Source organism: Halictus rubicundus, chromosome 16 (assembly GCF_050948215.1).
Source record: "Halictus rubicundus isolate RS-2024b chromosome 16, iyHalRubi1_principal, whole genome shotgun sequence".
In the NCBI taxonomy this organism is placed as follows: domain Eukaryota; kingdom Metazoa; phylum Arthropoda; class Insecta; order Hymenoptera; family Halictidae; genus Halictus; species Halictus rubicundus.
In genome coordinates, this window is record NC_135164.1 from 31,599 (window position 1) to 52,687 (window position 21,089).

General features: G+C 38.3%; 2 protein-coding genes across 3 annotated transcripts; one reads left to right on the forward strand and one right to left on the reverse strand.

The window, feature by feature from the left end:
• Nucleotides 1-355: 355 nt before the first annotated feature.
• On the forward strand, nt 356-19,360 carry LOC143361992 (uncharacterized). Of its 2 annotated transcripts, XM_076801757.1 has the most exons (9): nt 359-571; nt 15,920-16,039; nt 16,236-16,350; nt 16,843-17,101; nt 17,349-17,468; nt 17,536-17,626; nt 18,334-18,479; nt 18,551-18,683; nt 18,908-19,360. In XM_076801757.1, the coding sequence occupies exons 1-9, from the start codon at nt 404-406 to the stop codon at nt 18,965-18,967; spliced, it is 1,212 nt and encodes a 403-aa protein (XP_076657872.1). In that variant the 5' UTR covers nt 359-403; the 3' UTR covers nt 18,968-19,360. The 2 variants fall into 2 exon arrangements, with proteins under 2 accessions (XP_076657871.1, XP_076657872.1); XM_076801756.1 differs by having other exon boundaries at nt 356-571; nt 18,551-19,360.
• LOC143361930 (uncharacterized) lies at nt 7,625-11,665 on the reverse strand. Its single transcript, XM_076801645.1, has 10 exons — nt 11,456-11,665; nt 11,109-11,228; nt 10,917-11,031; nt 10,321-10,582; nt 9,263-9,379; nt 8,978-9,068; nt 8,751-8,896; nt 8,244-8,376; nt 7,834-7,917; nt 7,625-7,745 (listed from the first exon to the last, which is right to left on the reverse strand). The coding sequence occupies exons 1-9, from the start codon at nt 11,594-11,596 to the stop codon at nt 7,867-7,869; spliced, it is 1,176 nt and encodes a 391-aa protein (XP_076657760.1). The 5' UTR covers nt 11,597-11,665; the 3' UTR covers nt 7,625-7,745; nt 7,834-7,866.
• Nucleotides 19,361-21,089: the final 1,729 nt, after the last annotated feature.

Sequence of the window (21,089 nt, forward strand, 5' to 3'; positions counted from 1 at the left end):
GAACAAAATGTTGTTATCAGAGGACAAGTACATACATACGCACGTACACGCCGCTTATGTGTTTTACAGTTGCCCAGCTTGCGTCACACCGAACGAACTATCGTAGCAGCACACGTGACAATTGAAAATCGAATGGAAAACTATCTCCGACTTTCCTTACAAATTCTTTTCACAAAATCGGATAACACCGCAGCGAGTGGGAACGCGAATGACTATGATCCGCAACCTGTCATTTAGCTGTCCGTTTCTGAGGTGCTCAACGGAACAATGCGCGCGCGAATCGAGCGTGTCGCGGCACGCGAGCAATTTTTAAGGACGATTTAACGAGTGACGCCGCGAGCCCCACTGAATAAAGTATGAACACGAGTGCTCGTCGGCCGTTCCTCTGTTTTCCATCCCGCAGATGCAATTCGTCAGCCGCGGCGACATGAAAGTCTTTCGCGAAACTTCCTACAATCTGAGCCGCAAACTTCTGATACTGACTGGACTATGGCCTTTCACCGGTCGCATACTGAACCTCTCCGTCAGAGCCGCGTGGTGCTGTTTCATAGTTAGTTTCGAAGTTTTCCAGGTGAGAATCTCCGACTCGATCGGCTGGTTACCAGGATCAATCGTGCATTATGATATTCATCCTTGCAATTCAGTTTAGCGTATGTAGTCATAGCACACCTAACTCCTTTCTACACGATTTTCAGCTAACACGGCTCAAAAAGAAAGATATACAGTGAATATATACAGTGGATCCAGAAAGTATTTGTATTAGGGGTACCCATATGTAATCAATTATTTGCAAAGAATTTTTTTTGGCTTTAGTTCTGTACCGATCGTTGAAGAGGAAACACGTATCCTTTTACAGTTTTCGGTAAAACAGCCTGTGTTCAAAATATTCTAAAAAGTATCATTTTTTTTACAAACCTGTAATAAAATGGCGGCGTCCGTACCTTCCGAGGATCATATTCGTCATTGCATACTTCTTCATTCTCATGCGGGATTTAATGCAACGGGCACAACAAAGAAAATTTTCGATGTTTATGGAGATGTATTGAAGTTCAACAAGTGTTAACATTGGTTCAGAAGGTTTGCTGCTGGTGATTGTGATCTCTCTGACAGGCCTCGAAGTGGACGACCATATTTTGCTTTACGAAACCTGGATTTCCATAAGAGGGGGATTGATACTTTGCTGGAAAGATGGCAAACTGTCCTTGATATTGATGGATATTATATAATAAATTAAGAAATAAAAACTTGAATTTAATACAAAGTTTGTTTTAGACTTCAAAATAATTGATTACTTATGGGTCCCCTTAATATTTGTATATTTCCCAGACTCGAGAAATTGTAAAAATATTTTTACTCATCATGTGAAAATATCTTAGAGCATGATGAGCACCGTTTTGTAAAAGTCATATCCGTTTCCCAAGGCAGCGAACCTATACTATTTCCGAAAATTACATTTCTATGCATCTTGTAATATTTTCTAAACGTACGGTTGTTCTTCTGTTTACAGGTGAGTGGACCGTGTCCGAAGCCTGATTGTATGTATCGTACTTACAGAAACGCATAATTGTCTAGAATTATCAGTCGTATGAAATATTCGCAACAAACGTTTGTCACCGACGTGAATTTAATAAAGCGAATATCACCACCGGAATAATATTACATAAACCATTGTTTTGTGCAATATTACATCCGTACATCGGTTCTACAATGAATACAATTTTCGTATGGGTTGGAAAGGTTGCCATCCCATGGAAGCATTCCTATGAAAATGATTGACCATACGATAACCAATTTCGTTCGAAAACTAACATTTTAATACGAAAATAAATTAAAAATAACGAAAGAACTAGCATTTTTTCAATTTTCATATTTACATGTAAACGTATGCACATATCGGTAAAAACGATTATAGTTAAATTGTTTAGAATGGTGGTCACAACATCGGTTCGAAATTGTTATTAATTGTTATTATTATTCAAACATTCCCATACGGAAACAGACGTATGCAGTTGGTTCACAAATGCAACGTAGATTTGTTGTACTCTCTGTTGTTGTCGTATAAATTACAGTAAATCCTGTAACAAGTTATTTCGCAATTTGAAAAATATGTAACAGGAATATAATTGATTATTCCTGGCTTGTATGCATACCCCGCGACAAAACTAAAAGGACCGGTGCAGAACTACAAAAATCTACCGGAACTCTCATTGATATTCGGACACACATTTTGAACCAGTGAATTCCTAACATTAAAACTTGGATTTTTGGCAATTTCCCGTCAAAATCTACAGGATTATATAACAAAAAGTTAAAAATTTCTGGCTTCCCAAGGTAAAGTTTAACCCAGAACTATAGAAATCTACCGTGAATCTCGCCGTCTTACAATAATGTCGCGAAGCGTAGTCTACCGACAATAAACGGAAATTTCCCGCGCTTACAGGAATGTGGACAATGTGTCCGAATAGTCCAGGACCTGTTACACCACATAGTTTAGATAGTACGCGTACACTAACTCGGATAAGCAAAACAAAACGGCCATTATCATCTCTTCCATATCGTGTGTCTCGCATATGGCGGTGGATAGCTGAAAAAAGCGTATACTTCGAGAAATTCATGATAATAACTTATATATCTTATTATTACTTATATATCATAATCGATGAAAGAACAGATCTACATACCACCGGAGAACGGCATGCGAGAATACAAATTTATCTTTTACGTATATCAAGAAGCTTTAAGAACAAAAAAAACCATAAGTAAACATTAATATCCCCAACATCGAAAGATTCCGTGGAACCCGTGCAAAAGGAACATTTAATGCGAATACTAACATTTTTACCACTTTGTGGTAAGTAACCGCGGCTACCAAGCACTTCTTTCTGTAAGCGTCCATAAGCTTCTCCGACATATGTATGGGACGGTCCCTCGGAAGTCCCTTTTTCGATGTAGTACCTAGAAATCATAGCATGCAGCGTTCAGTATTTGAATTATCCAGAAATTATTTCAAAATTCCCTAAGCGATCTAAATCAGGTTCACTTTCGAAGTGCAGCTACACAATTTCAAACGGTTTAGAAATATACGAGAGAATAAAGGAAACTAGAATATTTTGAGTCACGTCTTTTTTTTTCCTCAAAATTCCTGAAGAGAACTGTTCGTTTCCAATAACATGATGATGCATCGCGACATGGTCGTACACCGGTCTGTGTAAATTTGAAATCGAAAAGTTAATAGTGGAATACACTTTATCCAAATACAAAATTCTATATCTACATGAAAACTAAAAATAGGACCTTATATATCAGCTTCGTAGCTGAAAATAATGTACAATAAATCTGTAGACTATAGTAGTACACACAAATAGTCTCGCGGGACGGCCCAAGGGCAAAGGGGGCGCCCAATCAACCCTGCATTCCTTTCGCGAGACTTCTTGCGCAGCACGAGCGTTATGAACTTGTAATGTAGGTCCACGGCTTCCATTGCGAGGAATGGTTAAAACGTGTCCCGCCGACTTCCTGTGCTTCAGGTTCTACGTTTTCATTATTTCCCCCTTTGGGAATAGTTTTTCATGCGATATAAAAAATTGCCGGATGTGAGCTTACGATGACTGACGTAAATTGCAATTACGGAATCACTTATGCAGACATACGGGTTAGGTGACAGATCGATACGGTTGCGCGACGATAATATATACATGAGCATTTTTATAATTATACGACTTTACGATAGGGAACATCTTTTCGCAATTACCGTTCGATGCTCGTGAACTGTATTTTTTCCTCGCATTTCTCCGGATCGATATTCGATACTTACGGAGACGCATGGTTGTCTATAATTGTCATAATTAAATATTCGCGTCAAGTTTTCGTTACCGACATGAATTTAACAAAGCGAATATCTACACCAAAGTGATGTTACGTATAGTATTATCGAGCCAACAGAAGCTAATGGTACGACAGCACTTTGTTTGTCCACACTTTGTTCATAACTACATCCGGACCTCGGCTATAAATACAATTTCAGCCCTATGGAAGTATTCCTATTAAAATGGTGGGCCACAGGACGATCGACTTAATTGGACAACATCTTTCATACTGAAATGCCCCATGAATGACATGATTATTATTATAAAAATATATTAAAATATGTTCCTTATCGACAAAATTTTCCAAATGAATTGTCACGTTCGACAAGACAGAACTAGCATTTTTTTACATGTAAACGTACACACATGTCATATACGACCAAGATTAGCTACGGATATACAGGGTGTGCCAAAAAAATGTATACACAGTTTGAATGATTATAACTTCAGTTTTTATTCACATATAATTAATATTTAAATAGCAAAAGAATCTACGTTATGTTATAAATTTACGAGGTAGAGGGAATAAAGGAATACCTGTAAGTATACAAACAACACTTCATATTATATATATACAGGGTGGCCCACATAACTCTGAACAGCTCAATATCTCGAAAACTATGCCATCGATTTTAAAGTTCTTAGTCTTAAATTGCATGGAACTGAAGGGCCTTTCTGACTACATAAACGTGAAGTGGCCTCCCTTCCCCTTTAACGGGGGAGGGGAGGTACCTTTGTAATTTTAAATGGAACCCCCTATAAAATGTTACATATTTAGATTCTACCGGAAAAAACAAGTCAATTTTGTCTGAAAAATTTTTTTGACAGATACTTCCATGATGAGATATAACAGTTTGGAGTTTCGAGTTGTAGGTACTTGAAGCGCTCGGAAATAGCGTTATGGAATTATACGCGCTTGAGTCCTTACAAGCCCGTGGTGGACTTTTTGAACATTTAATTTAAAGTACATTTTATTTCTTCACGAATAAGCAAAGGACTCAAGCGCGTATAATTCCATAACGCTATTTCGGAGCGCTTCAAGTACCTACAACTCGAAACTTCAAACTGTTATATCTCATCATGGAAGTATCTGACAAAAAAATGTTTCAGACAAAATTAACTTGTTTTTTCCTGTAGAATCTAAATATGTAACATTTTATAGGGGGTTCCATTTAAAATTATAAAGGTACCTCCCCTCCCCCGTTAAAAGGGAAGGGAGGCCACTTCACGTTTATGTTGTCAGAAAGGCCCTTCAGTTCCATGCAATTTAAGACTAAGAACTTTAAAATTGATGGCATAGTTTTCGAGATATTGAGCTGTTCAGAGTTATGTGGGCCACCCTGTATATATATATTAAATACTTTGCTCTCAGTCTAACATATTTAGTCTAACATATTTTCTCTGGTCAAACTATACAAACGAAATAAATTAACTCAGCCATCTCTCAGATCTCGCACACGACTCTGTCACACCAACCGAACTCTCTAGACTCATTTTCCAACACACACACGCACCTATATCTTTAATCAGTCGGTAATATAGGGATCGATTACTCTACACAACACATTAAACAGTGTATGTATATATTTTTTTGGGACACCCTGTATACATCAGCCAGAAGAATCACCGTTGGTAGATCAAGCCGCTCAGAAGTCGTTATTAACTGTTGCGTGACGTTTTACCAATAATCACTGTCCAACACCAAAAAAATTTTGCAATACCTGTTGGGTGATTCTTATACACTTTGTCATCCTAAAACCGAATCTGAAAGTAGAATTGCTCCATCACGCAACGTTTTCGAAAAATTTTGGTTTTTTTAAAAATGCCCGATTTTGATACGAAACGACGTGTTACGCAAAAACTAAACACGCGAGAAAGTTCAAGTTTGAGTCAAGAGATAGAGGGGACTCTCCTCTACATATTCATATAGTCAATTATATTTTTATGTACTTCCTAATAGTTGTAAATGGTTGTTAAAGTTTGAAAATGTGCCGACGCGGGTACTTTGTACGCTCTATTTTTGTATTTATGTGAAAAATCCTTTATCTAGCCGGAATTTACTATACAGGAATGCATTCTACAGACATTTCTGGTAAAGAAACCATTCACGAAAAGTATTTGGTTCCCTTAATGTACGAGAAGGATCAGAAAATGTTAATTGACAGCGTGTGCGCGACGCGTTCGCGCCAGACGGCCATTGCAGCCTTTTCGCGACTCGTCAGGGCCGTCGCTATGCGTAGTCGACGTTGGTACCACTCAAGTATGTCTTTGCTTACTATGCTTAATTAAATACATCTTTTTTTGTCTTTTTGGGTGCCAATCACTACAAAAGATTATAAAAATACGAGTTATATTCACATTTCATTGTGGAAATGCTTAATAAAGAAAATTGACCGCAGCAATGCGGTGACTGGAAAATTTTATTTTCAGTAATTGTTGTCTTATTTTTGTAATTGTAATACCAATGGACATTCAAGATTCTTCCGATTAAAATAAGTCCAAACACTATGTAAATGGGACTATTTTTATCGATTTTATTGATCGAAGTACATAATTAAGACATAGATCGCTCTATATTAAATTGATAAAATCTCGCGGAAGTGTATAAATCAGCCGGACTGTTTTTGTTATATTCATGACGAAATTATTTTAAAATCAAAACAAGGAATACAATTCCAGCATTAATCATTCATCAAGATATTTCAACAATGGAAAAACGTTACAAAGGAAAAGACTTACGTGCGGATGCTTGCTGATTACTGCTGGACACTTATTATTGAAAATCGGGATACCAGGAACAAACGTCAAGCAAGGCGGCAACATTTTTAATTTGTTTACATCAGAAATAGGTAAGTTTTTGTATTCAATTTTCTTTATTAAGCATTTCCACAATGAAATGTGAATATAACTCGAATTTTTATAATCTTTTGTAATGATTGGCACCCAAAAAGACAAAAAAAAATGTATTTAATTAAGCATAGTAAGCAAAGACATACTTGAGTGGTACCAACGTCGACTACGCATAGCGACGGCCCTGGCGAGTCGCGAAAAGGCTGCAATGGCCGTCTGGCGCGAACGCGTCGCGCACACGCTGTCAATTAACATTTTCTGATCCTTCTCGTACATTAAGGGAACCAAATACTTTTCGTGAATGGTTTCTTTACCAGAAATGTCTGTAGAATGCATTCCTGTATAGTAAATTCCTGCTAGATAAAGGATTTTTCACATAAATACAAAAATAGAGCGTACAAAGTACCCGCGTCGGCACATTTTCAAAATTTAACAACCATTTACAACTATTAGGAAGTACATAAAAATATAATTGACTATATGAATATGTAGAGGAGAGTCCCCTCTATCTGTTGACTCAAACTTGAACTTTCTCGCGTGTTTAGTTTTTGCGTAACACGTCGTTTCGTATCAAAATCGGGCATTTTTACAAAAACCAAAATTTTTCGAAAACGTTGCGTGATGGAGCAAATCTACTTTCAGATTCGGTTTTAGGATGACAAAGTGTATAAGAATCACCCAACAGGTATTGCAAAACTCGAAAAAAGTTTTATTTTGTTGGACAGTGTAATCCTCTGACGCGAGCGCATTCGTAGGAGAAAATTCAGGAATGGGGGTGAAGGGGTGGGGTCTAGGAACCGATATAGGAGGTTGTCTCCAAAAGAGATAAAAGCAAGGTAGGGTAATACGAAGTGGTCAGCGGTGGGGGAACTTGCGCACTGGTAGTGGTGGTCGTGAAGCGACGGCGAGGAAGAAGTTGCCCAGGCCTGTCAAAAATGTTTGACCTGCTAATTGGCGACCCGGTACATTTGTAACGGAAAGGTCTCTATTCCGCGACGGGACAACTCGCATACGGAAATAGACTGTATCCTGCAACAAGTTATTTTGCAATTTGAATTAGTACATCGTGCTATGAAAGAAATGAAATAATATTGACAAGCGTGAAGACGATACTTACTAACGGACTTACTACTCATCGCTTAATTAGAAATCATTGAAGAGATGACAATATCATGAAGTAAGACACCGTCGTCTTCACCAACTGAAAAGCAGGGTTCAATAAGGCAACATACAGTCACACAACAGCGTATTGGTGATTTCTCTGCAAATACTAATGTATTGTTTCAAATTTAATATCGTAAAGAAAAATAAAATATAGTAAAATTAATTCAAGTACTTATTCGTTTATAAAATTCATTTGTTCGGAGTTTTATTAATCCGGTGTCAGTGCGTATTGGTATTTCCAGCGTGCTTTCGATTCTTCTTACATTTTTTCCACATTCATTAATTTTTGCAGAAATATTGCCACTGCGCTCTTGTGGAACATACTGTATATGCTCGACGCATTGATTATTAATAATTACGTACCCCTGAGAAACCTTCCACCGACGCATTATAAAAACCATAAAAGTCGTATATAAGCGGCTCGCTGCACTTTATCAAGATAATCAGTAGATTCTTCTGCATGGAGATTGATCTGTTGTACCACGGAGTAGAGTATCTGTAACATGAGTAAAATTGATCGTCGTGTTTAATGAATCGGTCCCAGCACCGTTCATTTTCATTCATTAGTCGCTGCTTGAACACATACTCTGCGACAAAACTATAAGGTTGCAGAACTATAAAAATCTACCGTGGTTCTCGTTGATATTCAGACGCACCTTTTGAACCAGTGAATTCCTAACATTAATTCTGGGATTATTGGCATTTTCCCGTCAAAATCTACAGGATTATGTAAAAAACAGTTGAAAATTTGTGGGTTGCCAAGGTGAAGTTTAACCTAGAACTATAGAAATCTACCGTGACTCTCGCCGTCTTACAATAATGTCGCAGGGTGTAGTCTACCGACAACAAACAGAAATCTTCCGAGCTTACATGAGTGTAGACAAATTATCCGAATAGTCCAGGAGTTGTTGCACCACATAGTTTAGATAGAACATGTACACTAACTCGGACATGGAAAACAAAAAAGACAGTACCATCTCTGCTATATCGTGTGTCTCGTTTATAGCGATGGATAGCTGAAAAGAAAGTCATATATTTCGATGAATTCGTGACAATAACGTTTATGTCCTAATCGGTGAAAGGTCAGATCGACGTACACGAAAGAAATTTATTGCCAATGAGACAACGGCGACCACCAGGAGAACGGAATACGAGAATGAGAATGTCGACTTCACGTACAACACGAAGCTTTATGAACAAAAGAAACGACGAGAGAACGTTAATATCGCCAAAATCGAGAGGTTCCGTTGAACCCGTGCAAAAGGAGAGACATTCTTTATTCGAAAGTTCAAAGTATCTTTGCACAGACTCAAATGTTTTTGGCCGATGACGTTTTACCTTGGTTTTTTCTGTGAGTATTACATGATACGACGAATACTAACGTTCTTGCCTGATTGTGGTAGTTAACTGCGGTTGCTAAGCACTCCTTTCTATAAGCGTCCATAAGCTTCTCCGACATATGGGACGGTCTCTCGGAAATCCCTTTTTCGATGTAGTAACTGGAAATCATAGCATGCAGCGTCCAGGATTTGGATTACCGTGAAATTGTTTTTGAAAATTCCTTAAGCAACAGGAACAATAGAATACAATCTCATTCGGGTACACTTTCGAAGTGAAGCTGAACAATTTCAAACGGTTTAGAAGTATACGGGAGAATGAAAGAAACTAGAATATTTTGAGTCACGTGTTTTTTTTTCTGAAAATTCCTGAAGAGAGTTGTTCGTTTCTAATAACACGATGATGCATCGCGACATGGTCGTACACCGGTCTGTGTTGAAAAATATGAGATGGAAAAGTTAATAGTGAAATACAGTTTATCCAAATATAAGATTACATATCTAGATGAAAACTGACAATAGAACCTTAACCAGTTAGCTGTTGCGACCTCTTTGAAAAATGTGTACCTAAGTTGCGTCGCAAAAATTAATCGCTGTTTGAATTATAGCTGTTTTGACGAGTATACTCGTCATGACACAAAATATTGCCATTTCTTCATGACGAGTATACTCGTCAAACACAGTTAACTGGTTAAATATCAGCTTTGTAGCTGAAAATAAATGTACAATAAATCTGTAGACTACAATAGTATTTCTTGATCTAAAAGCTTGGCAAAATTTGTATTCTAAAATCGGTCATAAAAGTGTCGACGATTAACAATGCTACGTTTGCAAGAGTGCATCGAGTACTGTTCGTGCCTCGCAAGAAGTCTCACGGGACGGCACAAGGGCAAAGGGGGCGCCCGCTCGCACCGCCTGTCCGCGCCGTCGACGCTCCAGTAGGCCAATGCTTAGGCTTCGACGTCACGCGCTGCATAGTACGTGCAACCGCTTTAGCCAATAGAGCAGCCGGAGGCGTGTCCCTTCCACTCTAACCAATCAGCCCCGCATTCCTTTCGCGAGACTTCTTGCGCAGCACGCACAGTAGGTTAGTCTTTTCTTACCTGGCGAGTTCGTACAATCCGATACTGTGCTGCACCCACATAATGAACACGGTCTCGGTAGCTACATATATAGTTGCAATGACGAAGAACGTTATGTTTTGATGCACTATTATGAGAAAGAAATATTTCTCTTCGTCGATCAAATAGTCCGTCATAAACGGGAAAGGATCTGTTAGATTCGAGTTCGGGGGTGCTGTTACGAGCAGAATATAGGATGAGGTGCGGAACACCACCAGGAGTAGTGCTGATGGATAAATAAATACTGCAACATACACATGATCGTGACATAAAACAATGGCTTCTATCGGTCTCCTTCGCGACGCAGTAATGCATTGATAAAGCGCTCGAGCATCTGTTTATGCAACAGTTATGCGATCTTTCCAATTCCGAATTTTCCAAAACCGTACAAGGATTGTTTATTTTGTAAATTCAATTAAATGAAGTTTGAAGATTATCAACGAGGTGAAGCGACACACTGCGATCGCTTATTGTCAAAAGTGACGAGGCGATGTTTTGCGACTCGCTCGTCGAGCTTCACACAGAATTGGAAGTGGACGGGATCGAGTAATTTTCGCAACACCGCTGTATTTCCTTACCCGCATAAATAATCCCTTGCTCCTTCCCCAGGATGGCCCGCCTCCGTAAAATGTCGATCGTATCTTGGTGCGGTGTTTTCCACCTATTCTTTACGCTGTCCATTATGATCCTAATCTGTATTCGCAATCACCTGTATTTGTCCGATCCGATTCGATCTGGGTTAATTTAATTAGAAATCGTTTGGCACTCACTGTACCCATCTTCGTCATGAAAGCGTTGAACTTCACTACAGAGCCCAGGGTCATTATTGCGAGAGGTAGGCACTGTAGCGCCATAACCAAATCAACGTCGTCGTGCGTGATAGGCGTGATCTGAAAGGACCGCATTTTCATTTTGCATTACCGTCAATTTCGTCCATCCGATTGAGTTATTGATCCCTCGATTCGAAGCGGAAGCGAGAGAGCTTTGAACGAGTTTTGACGTACTCGTGACGATTTTTCGTTCATCGTTCGTCGACCGAACGAATTGGCATAATCGGTAATACGTGACACGGGACTGTTATACACACTAACGTTAGATTCAGTTTAAGTGGCTGTACCTGCACGATTACAAAAACTGTACAAAATATATTCACGATGATACTTTGCATTCGACGAAAGTGCACGTTGACGTACGGCCAGAGCCCTAGGATCGTCATCAGACGTCTGCTCAACGTGTAATACGTGTCGACGGCGTCCATCCCGGAGGATGGTTGAAACGCGACTCGCTAACTTCCTGTGCTTCAGGTTCTGCGTTTCTATTATTTTTCCCTTCGGAAATACTTTCTCCTGCAATGTAAAAAAAAAAAAATTCCCGGATGCCGATCTATGATAACTGACGTAATCCGCAATTACCGAATCATTTATGCACGTGCACGGGCTGGGCGACAGAGATCGATATGATTCCACGACGACAATGTATATATGACAATTTTGATAATTATACGGTTCTACAAGAGGAAACATATTTTTACAATTACCGTTCGATTCTCGTGTACTGTATTTTTTCCACGCGTTTCTCCGGATCGATGTTCCTTGAAAATCTTCAGTCTTTCGTAGTACGTCGGACGTGAAACAAGCAGATTTGAGTTCCCGTGGACAGACGAACATAGGCGTTTCGATAGTCGATGACAACGTTCGAAGTATCATGGGTACAGAGTGCAATGTACATCGTCGATGATTCTAGTCGTTCTGTCAACTAATTTCTCGGGACAATTATCTTGAACGACGGTGTATCTGTGTCCACGATGAGAGTGGTAATGTTAATATCGCCAGGCTACTGTGTCGTGTTGAAAGACGAGTTACGAGTTAGTGATCATGCAACGAAATATTACGAAGACAACGGTTTTAGTTTTCAACGAGATTGTTCCACGACGATTATGTATACATGACAATTGTGACAATGACATGACGAGTACATCTCTTTTTATTTTACGTTAGGTGCTCGTGTGCTCTATTTTTTCCCTCCTATTTCTCCGACTCGATACAGTGATTTCTCGATATATGTCGCCGAGGCCTGGATGATAAATATCACGGAATTATTCCCACTACCGCAGGGTATACCCCCCGTGAAGGGCCGCGAAACTCGAGAGGCCTCGGACCCCGAGGAGACCCGACGCTCGACGACGCAGGCAAGACCTGTGTTGTTGACATACATCGAGAATTTACTGTACTCCGCGAAAATCTTTAGTCTCCTGTTCGATTCCTCGCAGACATTATTACTATGAGTCCTCGCAGTTCCTTCGCCCTAAAACACATTGCGTAACGGAAGCCCTTTCCCGATTTTTGTCCGTCCTTCGACTAATCACGAAGAATGCTAATTCTCGAGTTGCCGCACGCGAGGCGCTTGAGGGTTCGACCTGATGGCATTGGAAAAGTGGCCATAAGTCAATCCGTGCGGCCCTCACTGCGTGTACCGTCCGCGAGGTACTTGAGGGTCCTGGACTCGGACCAGCGGGCCTTGTGGCCAACTACAAGCGGCGGCCAAGGGGTAGTAAATCCTCTGCCGCACTTGCCATACGAACCATTACGCTGTCGCGAGGCGTACTCGAGTTTTTTTTTCCGTTTCGAATTTCCGTGTCTCTGGTTTTCGTCAACGGACGAAACCCAGAGGCAATAAATGCTCCTATGGGCCACTTAGGCCTTCTTCGCGCTGCTCCGGGGTCCCATAAATCGCGCATTTTTCGGAATTCTCCCTTATTGACTTGAGGTGGAGACTTATTCCTTCACCGGTGAGGGCTGTTTCAGAAGATCCTCCTCCCTCAAGTCAAATCAACGAATGGGAATGATTCTTCTCCCGAAAACGGGCACATGGCCAAAAAATCGCGTCACCACCGAGGTGACAAGCAAGCGGGCCTCGGAGCAGAGCATCAGAATCAGCAAAATCAGCATCCGAGCTACAAATAAAGAATTCGAGTCGAACAATCGTGCTGTACAGTATTCACCGCTACTATTCAATGAATCCCATAACACTGTCCAACAAAATTAAACTTTTTTCGAGTTTTGCAATACCTGTTGGGTGATTCTGATACACTTTGTCATCCTAAAACCGAATCTGAAAGTAGATTTGCTCCATCACGCAACGTTTTCGAAAAATTTTGGTTTTTGTAAAAATGCCCGATTTTGATACGAAACGACGTGTTACGCAAAAACTAAACACGCGAGAAAGTTCAAGTTTGAGTCAAGAGATAGAGGGGACTCTCCTCTACATATTCATATAGTCAATTATATTTTTATGTACTTCCTAATAGTTGTAAATGGTTGTTAAAGTTTGAAAATGTGCCGACGCGGGTACTTTGTACGCTCTATTTTTGTATTTATGTGAAAAATCCTTTATCTAGCAGGAATTTACTATACAGGAATGCATTCTACAGACATTTCTGGTAAAGAAACCATTCACGAAAAGTATTTGGTTCCCTTAATGTACGAGAAGGATCAGAAAATGTTAATTGACAGCGTGTGCGCGACGCGTTCGCGCCAGACGGCCATTGCAGCCTTTTCGCGACTCGTCAGGGCCGTCGCTATGCGTAGTCGACGTTGGTACCACTCAAGTATGTCTTTGCTTACTATGCTTAATTAAATACATCTTTTTTTGTCTTTTTGGGTGCCAATCACTACAAAAGATTATAAAAATACGAGTTATATTCACATTTCATTGTGGAAATGCTTAATAAAGAAAATTGACCGCAGCAATGCGGTGACTGGAAAATTTTATTTTCAGTAATTGTTGTCTTATCTTTATAATTGTAATACCAATGGTCATTCAAGATTCTTCCGATTAAAATAAGTCCAAACACTATGTAAATGGGACTATTTTTATCGATTTTATTGATCGAAGTACATAATTAAGACATAGATCGCTCTATATTAAATTGATAAAATCTCGCGGAAGTGTATAAATCAGCCGGACTGTTTTTGTTATATTCATGACGAAATTATTTTAAAATCAAAACAAGGAATACAATTCCAGCATTAATCATTCATCAAGATATTTCAACAATGGAAAAACGTTACAAAGGAAAAGACTTATGTGCGGATGCTTGCTGATTACTGCTGGACACTTATTATTGAAAATCGGGATACCAGGAACAAACGTCAAGCAAGGCGGAAACATTTTTAATTTGTTTACATCAAAAATAGGTAAGTTTTTGTATTCAATTTTCTTTATTAAGCATTTCCACAATGAAATGTGAATATAACTCGTATTTTTATAATCTTTTGTAATGATTGGCACCCAAAAATGTATTTAATTAAGCATAGTAAGCAAAGACATACTTGAGTGGTACCAACGTCGACGCATAGCGACGGCCCTGACGAGTCGCGAAAAGGCTGCAATGGCCGTCTGGCGCGAACGCGTCGCGCACACTCTGTCAATTAACATTTTCTGATCCTTCTCGTACATTAAGGGAACCAAATACTTTTCGTGAATGGTTTCTTTACCAGAAATGTCTGTAGAATGCATTCCTGTATAGTAAATTCCTGCTAGATAAAGGATTTTTCACATAAATACAAAAATAGAGCGTACAAAGTACCCGCGTCGGCACATTTTCAAACTTTAACAACCATTTACAACTATTAGGAAGTACATAAAAATATAATTGACTATATGAATATGTAGAGGAGAGTCCCCTCTATCTCTTGACTCAAATTTGAACTTTCTCGCGTGTTTAGTTTTTGTGTAACACGTCGTTTCGTATCAAAATCGGGCATTTTTACAAAAACCAAAATTTTTCGAAAACGTTGCGTGATGGAGCAAATCTACTTTCAGATTCAGTTTTAGGATGACAAAGTATATAAGAATCACCCAACAGGTATTGCAAAATTTTTTTGGTGTTGGACAGTGTAATCAGTCACCCAAGGTTAATTCGGTCGGTGACAGGGCATTGTTAAGTTTGGTAATAAACTTTATTTAAACAAAACGCGCGCACCAATTTTCTCGTGAAAACGAACACGCCCTTCTTTCGACTCCCGTAGTATATTTCTTCCATGAAATGTACATCACATGTAAAATGTACATCGAATGAAACAATATACTAATAGCGCTAATAGTAGTACAGTGTTTGCTCTATATATGTCCCAAACGCCTTGCCGATAAATGTCCCAGAACTATCTCCCCTGTCGGGGGGTATTCCCCGTGGGGGGCCGAGAGACCTCGGTCCAAAGGATGAATGGATCAAAGATTAGTATCTCCTGGCCGATGTAATATAAATAATACATAAATACATCGAGTAAACACTGTATACTAAATAATGCTCATGTATTGAAATAATATTATAGATCGTTATATCGATTGATGGATTAAGTTACAGAAATTGAGAGGATATTTTTTTAACGTGACAATAAGAAAAAATTGTATTATCCTCTAATTATTTGAAAAATAGCTGTTTTCAGACTTTTGTATGTGGTATCAATAAATGCTTTCATATTTTCAATTCTCAGAGCTATTTATATTGTATACAAAACGGAAGAACTGTTGCACATAATATACAATAGAACTGTATGGTTTCGTGTCAACTTTCTTTCAGATTGTAATAATGACACATCATGCTATTACGATAATTCGTCTGGTTTACTTCATTTCGTTCTTGTGCACCATGATGATACTGTTCACCAAGTACCTCATCGTGATATTTCTTCAAGACATAGTGAGTTGTACATGTATAGTAAAACAAAATTAAAATATTATAATTAGCCAACATTTTTCTGGTTGATCCATTCATTCTGTTTTGATTTTGTCGATGAAAAATTGATGAAAACATAACAGAAATGTTTGGCGAGGACAACGGAAAATGAAAATATTTCACAATGGTGCATACTTCGAATTTTTGTTCATTCTTTTAGTTGAAAAAATTGCTGGTTAACATAGCTCGATGGTATGGTTCGACGGACCAAGAAGAAATTCGGATTTTTGAGAAATTCGGCAACGACCAGAAACGTGAAGTCATCATTTTCATATGTAAGGTATAGGATGTTATTTCACTTTCAGTGCTGTCTATTCTTTGCTTGTTTTGAAAATTAGTCGAAAACAATTTAGACTGCCAAAGAATGTTATTTCTAAATTATTCCTCCTTTTATCCAAATTTCAAGGTGGTTAGTATTTTTTTTTTTCATTGAACATCCTAAATGTTTTCTTCGAGATTCTTGTAAAGCATAAAAAGACGAACCCAAGGACTACAATGACCATACTGTTTCGATCATTCAATCTCGAAATAATCATGTCTGAATAAACTAAATAAAACTAAAAACTTACTTTTCACGAATATCTCGAGATTGAATGACCGTAATGGTATGGTTATTATACTCGTTGGATTCGTCTTCTCATGCTCTACAAGACTATCGAAGAGAACACATTTACAAACATAAGATTTCATTTGAACAAAATAGGAACAAAGTTCGGAGAGTTCGTCAAACAGAAAAATCATTAAGTCATGAATTATAATCATTTCAGGTCTCGCCGTTGTGACAGTAGTTACTTGTCAGTTAGCTTTACTATCGCCGGCATTGTTGAACATAGTGGTACCGTTGAACTATTCCCGTTCAATACGTTTCATGCTAGTGATAGAGTTCAAACAAGGAGACGACAACTTCTTTCTAGTATATGTCTATTTCACTATTGCCTGCGTGACTTTGATGTTAATCATATCGACAAGCGACTGTATAATGAGCATAATGTTGCATTACCATTCAGCAGTCTATGAAACAATAAGGTACTCAAAATTTTCTCAGAACGTAAACTCGAAGAAAAGAAGACGTCGGAACTATTTCATTATCGATTTATTTATTGTCAATTTGAGCAAATGAAAAAGACCCGTTTGAAAGGGATGGAGCTTTAAAATATTGAAAAATGCGAACGTACGGCAAACCGATTATCAAAATTACACCGATGTAATTGCTATGCCTGCTTGCTAATTGTAGCATTAACCATTGGGTTGAAATAAATGTCTGCCTGTACAGTTACCGAACAAACGTAGCGATCAACGAGTGGCTGAACCCAAAGAACGTAGCTTTCGAGAAAGATCATCGCCTGTATCAGCAAATTTGCGAAGTGATGGAACTCTATCAGAACATTCAGAGGTACTGCGATTGCTTAACGCTATTCGCAAATCTGGATCGAAGAGTAACGCAATTTTTACTGTTCAAGTGACTTTGAACGCATCATGGCGGTTATAACGACGCCGTACTTCATTATTGTTATGATGTTGACTTTCTCTTTGTGCATTTATACATTCCAAGTAAGTACTTCGCTATTCTTCAAACAATTATATTTTCGCTCGCCTACTTTCTGCTGAATGCTAAACAATTCTGCTGCAATTATAATAATCACTTGTCGGTTCTACGAATTTCACATTTTTTTATAAAAAAATTTCGATCCTGCTGCATGGATGCAACAGGTTTTTTCTCTATTTTCTCACGTGATTACGTAGTGTGTGAATTTTATTTATTTATATGCGAGGTGCTTGAATCAACTAGGATCACTTAAATATTTGGCATGTTTAGCGTTGTACAAAGAAGTTTAGTAAAGATAAAGTTATACATTCAGAATGTATCTTCTCAACTTTCTACGAGATTTCAAGATTATGGGATCTTTTTTATAGGACACCCCGTATGTTCTCTTCGATATTCTTCTAGAGCATGCAAAGACGAGTCCGACGACTACCATCATCATACCATTACGGTCATTCAATCTCGAGATATTCGTGTCTGAAAGGTACAGGATTGATCCTTTCAGACACGAATATCTCGAGATTGGATGATCGTCATCATATGATGATGGTAGTCGTTGGATTCGTCTTTCTGTTCTGTACAAGAATATCGAACAGAACATATAGGGTGTCGTACGAAAAAATACCAACAACCTTGAAATATCGTTAATATTCGGGGTTCTGGTTACAAATTATAAACTCGAAGAACTTCACAACAAACTCTCTTTGTATGACAGGCTGTCGAGCTTCTCCACACCATAGAACATCTGAATATGTCTCTTGTAAGTGTGTTGACGGGCCTAGTCCAATTTGCCTACGCCTATCGAGAAAACAGTATGAGTCAGATGTATATTGACAATTCCTTGAACGTGTTCCACGAACTGTGAGTACACTTTCTCAGATCCTCTGGTCCGGTAGTCTAGAAATCTTCTGAAATATTTGTCGTCAACTCAGATGTCAAACTCCATGGTATAGATTGCCACTTAAGGTGCAAAAGTTGTTGCTTCTTGCATTACAAAGAACATCGAAGGGCTGTGTTCCTGTGTTGTGTGGCCTTTTTCTTCCGTCGAGAAAGGGTTTCGCTTGGGTAATACATTTGAATCCTTTTAACCTGAATAATAATTTAAAACACACTAATGGAGGTATTAATAAATTGACAAATACATTACTGGAAATATGCAGTTCTAGGAAAGTAATATCTCGAATTTATTACCATTCGTTTTATTTCCCTTTCTTTTTCTTTGTCATAGTGTATTTATAAATCACCCTGAGAGTTTGAACGTACACTCTGTTTAAAACTATTAATTTCAGATGCTCAACACAGCTTTTTCGTACTTCACTGTGATGTACTCGCTCCGGTATAATCCTTAATCTTGAAATATATCGAACTGGATAATGTAGAAACGAATTGCTTCCCGAAGAAGGACCTGCAAATGTTAGAATGGCTTAGTTAGTTTTGTGATGGCACTGTTACTGGTTAATGAGAATAAACAGAATGTGTATGCACCAAAATGTCCTCTTATTTCAAGAGATTAAATTTGACATTAATCAGTTTACTATTAAACCATTATTATTTTTTTATTTCTGTTTCTTGCAATTGGGGCAATTTTTATTTTAGAAAAGGATTAATGATTTATTTTATTCGTCACTGTGTTGAAATTAAATCCTTCGTAATACGTTTTGTTTCATGCAGATTTTGGATGTTCTATAACAATTTTAACCACAGATGTTACTAAACTTACCCGCACAATTCGTTTGCAGCGATTTCAATAGAAAATTACAGTCCACGGTGTACGGTAAAGCCACGCAGCCATCTGCAACAAGCTATCAAACTTTGTATCTACAGAATATTTTGCCTCTGCATTATGGAATAACATTATCGTTTGAATGCATCTCGAATTTTTCATCCTTTATTGAACTAATTCAGCTCTACATCCAATAAATGCTATTTACCAATGTAACATCCCATTTAACAAACGAACAGTGTAAACACGGCACAAAGGACAATTTCTTTATAATGCACAACAGATTTAACCCGACTATAGTGGAAAGTAATTTTTTAAAAACGCTTTTTTAAAAGCGTCGTCGATTTGCGAACAGTGTTACTTTTGCGTGCACATTTTTCAAACAACTTTGTTACCAGACTGCAGGTTTTTATGGACAATAAAAAATTGCAGTAGTTGAAGCACACAGGAGCTACATAAACGTACATTTCCCTTTTTAAAAAACTTACTTTCATAAACTTATTGCAAGCCTGACTTATTTAAACCGAAAAATATTCGAACATTAAATCTCGAATTCTGCAGAAATTGTTGATATTTAAACTGTCATAATTTCGTTGAAAATAATGGTTCAAAAATAAATCTAGGCTCATTTTGAAGCTTGAAACTTCTACTTTAATTAGTCGTTATTTATTTTTTCCTGGGACAATTTTGCACGAAGAGATAGATAAAAGACTGAAGGCACGTTTTCTCTCGAAAATGCTACCAATTGAAGCGTCTTCAAAAACATTAAAAAAATTTTTTCGTGACTGAAAGAAGAAGAATTTAAAATTTAAATGAAAACAGTACAACAATACAAAATATAGTGATCCATGCGGACCGTAAAGAAATGTCTTCTTCCTTTGTATGCGTAAGTGATCGAGGGTGAAGACCTTCGACGTCCACCTGTTCACTGTGTCAGGAGGACGTATCGATTTTCTTTTGGCACGTTTCTCCAGTAACACGTTTCTCCAATCTTTAATGGGAAATTGCTATTCACCTTCCGAGGTATTATTTCGAAAGATTTATGATTCTCGAAAAATTGTTGATATTTAAATTGTGATCATTTCGTAAAAACAAAGTAGAAGACTATTAGACTATTAGAAGACTAGATAGAAATTATCGCACTTTGAATACAGCGCCCTCTCAATAATTGTCCAAACCACGGCCCCGGCCAGGGACGCTTATCGCGAAGAAACAGAAAAAAATATCACCGGAATTATATCATATTTGGGATCATTTTAACTAGACAAATGCCACGAGCACGTTGGCGAACGTCCCATAAAAAAATAATGTAAAATAAGGAAGTTTTGTTATTGGATTCACACCAACACACCCGACTCGTATTATGTTTACACTGCTCGGCAACCGAGGCCTCTCGAGCTTCTCGGCCCCTCACAGGGTATACCCCGCGGTAGTGGGGATAGTTCTGGGACAATTAAAGTCAAGATCTTTTGGACATTTATCGCGAGGGCACTGTACAGGAAATTTTTCGGGAATCGGAGTATTTAGTGTTCGAATACCTCTGGGTTCCGCATAAATTTTGCATAAAAAATCGGCAAATAAACTAATGAACTATTCTATGCCCACTACAGGTAGTTTCGAAGCATGAAGTAGTTCAAGACCAAGAGTGTAAGGAGATTTTTTCATGGTCATCATTAATGCATCCTGTTTTCTACCCTTGCCGTCGGAAAAATCCCGCTGGCCGTTGAATTTTCGAAATTATAGCTTAT